Genomic DNA, 8,015 nt, shown 5'->3' with positions numbered 1-8,015 from the left:
GTAAATTGACATTAATAAGCTGCTCCGAATGTACTACGTCAGGACATGGAAATCGATTCTATCATAGTCCATGTGAGTTTTAAAATGACATTATGAAGGGCAGCTCTGACAGTTGTAAACTGGATTTTAAAGAGCTTGATTAAGACTTCTCTCTAGACACTAACTAAAGACCCATCATATCTGGCCTGTGTCCTCTCTGATCATATCTGGCCTGTGCTCTCTGATATATTGGCCTGTGTCCTCTGATCATATCTGGCCTGTGCCCTCTCTGATATATCTGCCCTGTGTCTCTCTGATATCATATCGGCCCTGTGCCCTCTCTGATCATTTCTGGGTCCTTTTTTATGTGTCCTCTCTGATCATATCTGGCCCCTGTGTCCTCTCTGATCATATCTGGGGCCCTGTGCCTCTCTGATCATATCTGGCCCTTGTGCCCTCTCTGATCATATCTGGCCCTGTGCCTCTCTGATCACATCTGGCCCCGTGTCTCTGATCACATCTGGCCCTGTCCTCTTCTGATCACATCTGGCTCCGTGTGCCTCTCTGATCATATCTGGCCCTGTGCCTCTCTGATCATATCTGGCCCTGTGCCTCTCTGATCAATACTGGCCCTGTGCCCTCTCTGATCATATCTGGCCTGTGCCTCTCTGATCATATCTGTGCCTGTGTCCTCTCTGATATACATCTGGCCCTCCGTGCCTCTCTGAATCGTGGCATTGAACGCTTTAGCAGGATTCTTTCTCTTACAACTGGCTACGTGATTATTGCAGCTCAATGGGTGTAACTTTTGTTGACCATTTCGATACCTTTTGGAAACATGACAGGTTTTATAAGGAGGATGGGGTCCACCCAAATCATTTGGGTTCCTGGATCCTTTCACAGCAGTATAAGGCTGCGTTGAGACAATGACTTATCAAAATAGCCCATATTAACATACAGTGGGGCAAAAAGTATTTAGTCAGCCACCAATTGTGCAAGTTCTCCACTTAAAAAGATGAGAGAGGCTGTAATTTTCATCATAGGTACACTTCAACTATGACAGACAAAATGAGAAAAAAAAATCCAGAAAATCACATTGTAGGATTTTTTTCATGAAATCAAAAATGTACTAATACAGATGACATTCATATCTCTGAAACTTACTTAGATAATACCCTTGATGATATAGTGGTAGCAATACAAGGTTATAACATTTACAGAAAGACAGAAATACCAAAGGTGGATGTGTTGTGGTTTATATTCAGAACCACATTCTGTAAAGATTAGAGAGGATCTCATGATAATACTGTTGAGTAATATGGCTACAGGTTCATCCTGCTCACCTAAAGCCCATTCTGGTGGGAAGCTGCTATAGACCACCAAGTGCTAACAGTCAGTATCTGGATAACATGTGTGAAATGCTTGATAATGTATGTGATATCAACAGAGAGGTATATTTCTGGGTGATTTAAAATATTGACTGGCTTTCATCAAGTTGCCCACTCAAGAAAAAGCTTCAAAACTGTAACCAGTGCCTGCAACCTGGTTCAGGTCATCAGTCAACCTACCAGGGTCGTTACAAACAGCACAGGAATAAATCCTGTATTAATCACAGCTTTACTAATGCTGCAGAAATTAGCTATAGTAGCCATATCTAGTTAAACCAAAGTTCAAAGTCTGGGCCTAATATAGTGTATAAGAGGTCATACAATAACGTTTTGTACTGATCCTATGTTGTTGATGTAAATAATATTTGTTGGTCTGTGGTGTGTAATGAGAAGAAACTAGACACTGCACTTGAACATTTATGACATTTTTTATTCCAGTTACTAATAAGCACCCATTAAGAAAATGACTATTAAAACTGTTAAATCTCCTTGGATTGATGAGGAATTGAAAAATGGAATGGTTGAGAGCGATGAGGCTAAAGGAATGGCAAATATGTCTGGCTGCACAACCGATTGGCAAACATACTGCAAATMAAGAAATCATGTGACTAAACTGAATGAAAAGAAGAAGAAACTACACTATAAAACAAAGATAAATTACATAAAGAATGATAGGAAAAAGATTTGGAGCACCTTAAATGAACTGATGATCTGAGGCAAACTCATCACAAAACCAACTGATATTACCAACTACTTTKATWATTTTTTTATTGGCAAGATTATCACATTTAGGCATATGACATGCCAGCAACAAARGCTGACACTAAGTATATCTGACCAAATTAGAAAGACAAGCATTGTAATTTTGAATTCCGTAAAATGAGTGTGGAAGAGGTGAAAAAWTGGTTGTTGTCTATCAYCAATGACAAYCCACRYGGGTCTGACAACRTGGATGGYAAATTACTGAGGATATTAGCGGACAATATTGCCACTCCTATTTGCCATATCTATTTAAGACTACTAGAAAGTGTGTCCCTCAGGCTTATAGGGAAGGACATTCAACCAGTACAGCACTTACACATATAACTGATGATTGGCTGAGAGAAATTGATGCTAAAAAGATTGGGGGGGCTGTTTTGTTAGGCGGCTTTTGCTATTATCGATCTTTTTTTTTTTTTATAGGTTTGACATTATCGATCATAGTCTGCTGCTGGAAAAACATGTGTTATGGCTTTACACCCCCTGCTGTAATGTGGATAAAGAGTTACCTGTCTAACAGAACACAGAGGGTGTTCTTTAATGGAAGCCTCTCCAACATAATCCAGGTAGAATCAGGAATTCCCCAGGGCAGCTGTCTAGGCCCATTACTTTTTTCAATTTTTACTAACGACATGCCACTGGATTTTTAGTAAGGCCAGTGTGTCTATGTATGCGGATGACTCAACACTATACAGGTCAGCTACTAGAGACTGAAATGACTGCAACACCTTACAAAGAGCTGCAGTTAGTTTCAGAGTGGGTGGCAAGGAATAAGTTAGCACTAAATATTTCTAAAACTAAAAAACATTGTATTTGGGACAAATCATTCACTAAACCCTAAACCTTGTAATAAATAATGTGGAAATTGAGCAAATTGAGATGACTAAACTGCTTGGAGTAACCCTGGATTGTAAACTGTCATAGTCAAAACAACAGTAGCTAAGATGGTGAGAAATCTGTCCATAATAAAGCGCTGCTCTACCTTCTTAACAACACTATCAACAAGGCAGGTCCTACAGGCCCTAGTTTTGTCTGTTCAGTCATGTGGTCAGCTGCCACAAAAATGCTGGCCCTTGGATGTACACGGAGAGCTAACATTAATAATATGCATGTCAATCTCTCCTGGCTCAAAGTGGAGGAGAGATTGACTTCATCACTGCTTTTATGAGAGGTATTGACATGTTGAATGCACTGAGCTGTCTGAACTACTAGCACACAGCTCAGACACCCATGCATACCCCTCAGGACATGTCACCAGAGGTCTCTTCACAGTCCACCCATGCATACCCCACAAGACATGCCACCAGAGGTCTCTTCACAGTCCCCAAGTCCAGAACAGACTATCGGAGGGGCACAGTACTACATAGAGCCATTTTTAATTTATTTTTAATTTCACCTTTATTTAACCAGGTAAGCCAGTTGAGAACAAGTTCTCATTTGCAATTGCGACCTGGCCAAGATAAAGCATAGCAATTCGACACATACAACAACACAGAGTTACACATTGAATAAATAAAACATACAGTCAATAATACAGTATAAAAAAATAAAAAAATAAGTCTATATACAGTGAGTGCACATGAGGTAAGATAAGGGAGATAAGGCCATAAATAGGCCATTGTGGCGAAATAATTACAAAATATACAATTACACTGAATGTAGATGTGCAGAAGATGAATGTGCAAGTAGAGATACTGGGGTGCAAAGGAAGATAAATAAATAAATACAGTGAGGGGATGAGGTAGATAGATGGGCTATTTACAGATGAGCTATGAAGGTGCAGTGATCTGTGAGCTGCTCTGACAGCTGGTGCTTAAGTTAGTGAGGGAGATATGAGTCTCCAGCCTCAGTGATTTTTGCATTTCGTTCCAGTCATTGGCAGCAGAGAACTGGAAGGAAAGGCGCCAATGAGGAATTGGCTTTGGGGGTGACCAGTGAGATATACCTGCTGGAGCGCGTGCTACGAGTGGTTGCTGCTATTGTGACTAGTGAGCTGAGATAAGGCGGGCTTTACCTAGCAGAGACTTGTAGATGACCTGTAGCCAGTGGGTTTGGTGAAGAATAGAAGCGAGGCCAACCAACGAGAGCGTACAGGTCGCAGTGGTGGTAGCGTCTGGCTTTGTGACAAAACGGATGCACTGTGATAGACTGCATCCAATTTATTGAGTAGAGTGTGGAGGCTATTTTATAGATGACACGTGAAGTCGAGATCGGTAGGTATGGTCAGTTTTACGAGGGTAGTTCAGCAGAGTTAAGGATGCTTTGTTCGATATAGGAAGCGATTCTAGAATTTAATTTTGGATTGAGATGCTTAATGTATCTGGAAGGAGAGTTACAGTCTAACCAGACACCTAGGTATTTTAGTTGTCCACATATTCTAAGTCAGAAACCGTCCAGAGTAGTGATGCTGGACGGGCGGGCAGATGCGGGCAGCGATCGGTTGAAGAGCATGCTTTTAGTTTTACTAGTGTTTAAGAGCAGTTTGAGGCCACGGAAGGAGAGTTGTATGGCATTGAAGCTTGTCTGGAGGTTAGTTAACACAGTGTCCAAAGAAGGGCCAGAAGTATACAGAATAGTGTTGTCTGCGTAGAGGTGGATCAGAGAATCACCCGCAGCAAGAGTGACATCAATGATATATACAGAGAAGAGAGTCGGCCCGGAATTGAACCCCGTGGCACCCCCATAGAGACTGCTAGAGGTCCGGACCTCGACTACATGGAACTCTATTCCACATCAAGTAACTCATGCAAGCAGTAACATTTGAGAACAGTACACCTTATGGAACAGCAGGGACTGACTGAAGCAACACAAACATAGGCACAGACACAATAACATACTCACTATACACACACAATAACATACGCACTATACACACACAATAACATACTCACTATACACACACAATAACATACTCACTATACACACACAATAACACGTGGCCTTTCTCTTGCATTTCAAAAATGATGGAACAAAAACAAATTGGATGTTTTTTTCTTTGTATTATCTTTCACCAGATCTAATGTGTTACATTCTCCTGCATTCATTTCACATTTCCACAAACTTCAAAGTGTTTCCTTTCAAATGGTACCAAGAATATGCGCATTCTTGCTTCAGGTCCTGAGCTACAGGCAGTTAGATTTGGGTCATCATGTTATTTTAGGAGAAAATGGAAAAAAGGGTCCGACCCTTAAGAGGTTTTACGGTGTTAATTTTGACAGCTGTGGTAATTATATAGAGTCTGTTAGTCTGTTTCTGCTCTCTGGGTGACAAGGCATGACAGACTAATGCTTAGGGTTAGGCATCTGTCAATAGGCTGTCAATGTCTCCACATCTCCAACACAGTTGAGTCATCAGTGTCTCATCACTCCATAAACCCCCCGTAGGAGAGAGCTGGCTGTGGAGAAGAAGTATCCAGGTAACTACAAGCGTTCCCACCTGGTGCGTCCCATCGTCAGGCCCAACGCCGTAGAGAAATTCATCAAGAAGAAAGGCAGCATTTCCCACAAGACTGGGATGCCCCCTGCTAAGAGGTCAGAGGTCACTTTATAAAAGATGCTGAATGGCATGTATGGGCAGGGTTTACTTCTCCCTCATTTCCTGGACGAGTATGTTTGTATTGTTTTATAAGCAGTGTTAGTATACTACTACTGACACCACACCCTGACCTTTAACCTCTGACCCCTCAAGGCCGGACCTGCTGCGTTCCGAAGGTATCCTCAGTYTGGAGGTGCTCTCATCCCCCTCGCCCCTCTCTGCCAGCCCCAAGGTTTCCACACCACCTGGCAAGCAGAGGTACCGCAGCAAGCCCCGGCACCGCCGTGCCAACAGCAAGGGTTCCCACAGCGACTTCCCCGGGGTTCTGAAGACCGGGCCGGGGGCGGAAGCTACGGAGGAGCAACAACCCCTCAAAGACCACTACCAGCCCCAGCCTCTAGGGGAGCACTACCATCATCCTGCCACCGGGTGTGCTGTCCAAGAGCACTACGAGCACCACCACCACCCCCCACCACAGGGCCCTCTGCTGCCCCTGAAGAACAGAGAGGAAGGGGTGGTCAACTGTGCCAACAACCTGCGTTACTTCGGCCCGGCCGCGGCCCTGCGAAGCCCCCAGACAGACCACCTCCAACGCCGCCTGTCCGGCACCAGCCCTGACCTCATCTCTACGGCCGTGGTGTCAGACTCACGCCAGCGCAGCATCTCTGTGTCAGGCCCCAGGGGTCCCGGGGGGAGGGGTGGGACACTGTGTCCCTGCTGCCTGACACACCCCTTCCCAGGCTGCCTGCACTGCCAGGAGATCCCCCCGGCCCCCAGCCACCCAGAGCTGCCACACTACTCCCTGTTGTCCACCTGTCAGGGCTCGTCCCCCTCCCTGCCCAGAGGACCTGACCCCACGGCAGAGGGAGAGCAGCAGGAGAAGCAGGATACAGCTCGGAAGAGCAGCTTACCCTCTGGAGCTGGCCTCCCACGCAACCTCAGGCCCCTGAGGAAGGTAAGACAGAGACAGAGACAGAGAGAGAGGGGAGTTTTACCTCTTTCTGGGAGCGTCAAATATGTACAGTTATTAGTATAAATGCTGAGATTGCTCCCTAACCCTAACCCTGTCACTTCAGAGAATTGTACATTAGCAGAAGCCTGTCTAAATTCTGTACCCCAGTTCGTTCCACGTTGTCCCGGACGCATACGGCTGACTGCTACAGGGGATGAACGGTGGTTCCTCTGTAGCCCAGTTCGTTCACACGGCTGACTGTCTTAAAGGGGATGGTGGTTCCTCTGTAGCCCAGTTCGTTCACACGGCTGACTGTTTTTTAAAGTGCTTGTCTGTGAAGGAGGCTGGCCAGCAGGTGTTCTAATGTCTAACTGTCTGTCATTTCTCGTCCCTCAGGCTGGTGATGAGTCGTCAGAGGAGGAGGAGGGGGAGGTGGACAGTGAGGTGGAGTTTCCACGGAGACAGAGGTGAGAGGCTGCTCCTCATATGAATCGTTACTATAATTTTCATCACTGCTCCTCAGCTATTCATGTTCACAATCCTCCTCTAACCGGTTTTACCAGCTGACATATACAACTGGATTGATTCCTAACAGTTGTCTTTTACTCACATTAACTCTCTCTTCTCTCCTCTCTTTCCTCTCCCTCCTCCCCCTCCTCTTTCCTCCCCCTACTCCCTCTCTCTCCTATTTCTCCCTCTACCTCTCCTCCCCCTCCCCCAGACCTCACCGCTGTATGAGGTCGTTCCAGTCCTACTCCACCTTCAGCTCAGAGAACCTGTCTGTATCTGAGGAAGAGGAGGGCAACACCAGTGACCGCTCCCACAGCGGACCCCTGGAGCTCTTCTCAGCCTCTCAGGAGGACCACCTGGATGAGCTGCTATCCCACACACCTGACATCCCCATCGACATCAACACCCAGTCAGACGGGCTGTCTGATAAGGAGTGTGCTGTCCGCAGGGTCAAGACCCAGATCTCCCTGGGGAAACTGTGTTCTGATGAGCACAGCTATGAGGTGAGGCGAAAGAGAGCGCGAGAGAGACATACAAATTGCAATTGGCTAAACCTAAACTCTTTAACATCATCCTCAGCTCTGGCATCTTCCCCAATATTTGGAACCAAGGACTGATRACCCCAATCCATAAAAGTGGAAACAAATTTGACCTCAATAACTACCGTGGGATATGCGTCAACAGCAACCTTGGAAAAATCCTCTGCATTATCAATAACAGCAGACTTGTACATTTCCTCAGAGAAAACAATGTACTGAGCAAATGTCAAATTGGCTTTTAACCAAATTACCGTAGGACAGACCACGTATTCACCCTGCACACCCTAATTGACAATCAAACAAACCAAAACAAAGGCAAAGTCTTCTCATGCTTTGTTGACTTCAAAAAAGCTT

At 45.2% G+C, this 8,015-nt stretch overlaps 1 protein-coding gene across 1 annotated transcript in view; it reads left to right on the top strand.

Moving 5' to 3' along the window:
• Positions 1-7,890, top strand: part of si:ch211-45c16.2 (mitogen-activated protein kinase kinase kinase 13) — a 19,187-nt gene extending 11,297 nt beyond the window's left edge. The window contains exons 2-5 of the mRNA XM_024140086.2: positions 5,510-5,656; positions 5,814-6,615; positions 7,009-7,079; positions 7,334-7,890. Of these exons, the coding sequence (XP_023995854.2) occupies positions 5,510-5,656; positions 5,814-6,615; positions 7,009-7,079; positions 7,334-7,739 (1,426 nt within the window). The 3' untranslated portion in view covers positions 7,740-7,890. The remainder of the gene's footprint in view (positions 1-5,509; positions 5,657-5,813; positions 6,616-7,008; positions 7,080-7,333) is intronic.
• Positions 7,891-8,015: the final 125 nt, after the last annotated feature.

The sequence above is a fragment of the Salvelinus sp. IW2-2015 genome, unplaced genomic scaffold, assembly GCF_002910315.2.
Source record: "Salvelinus sp. IW2-2015 unplaced genomic scaffold, ASM291031v2 Un_scaffold2005, whole genome shotgun sequence".
Classification (NCBI taxonomy): Eukaryota; Metazoa; Chordata; class Actinopteri; order Salmoniformes; family Salmonidae; genus Salvelinus; species Salvelinus sp. IW2-2015.
Note: the sequence above shows the minus strand (reverse complement) of the source record. Positions and strands in the feature narration are given on the sequence as shown.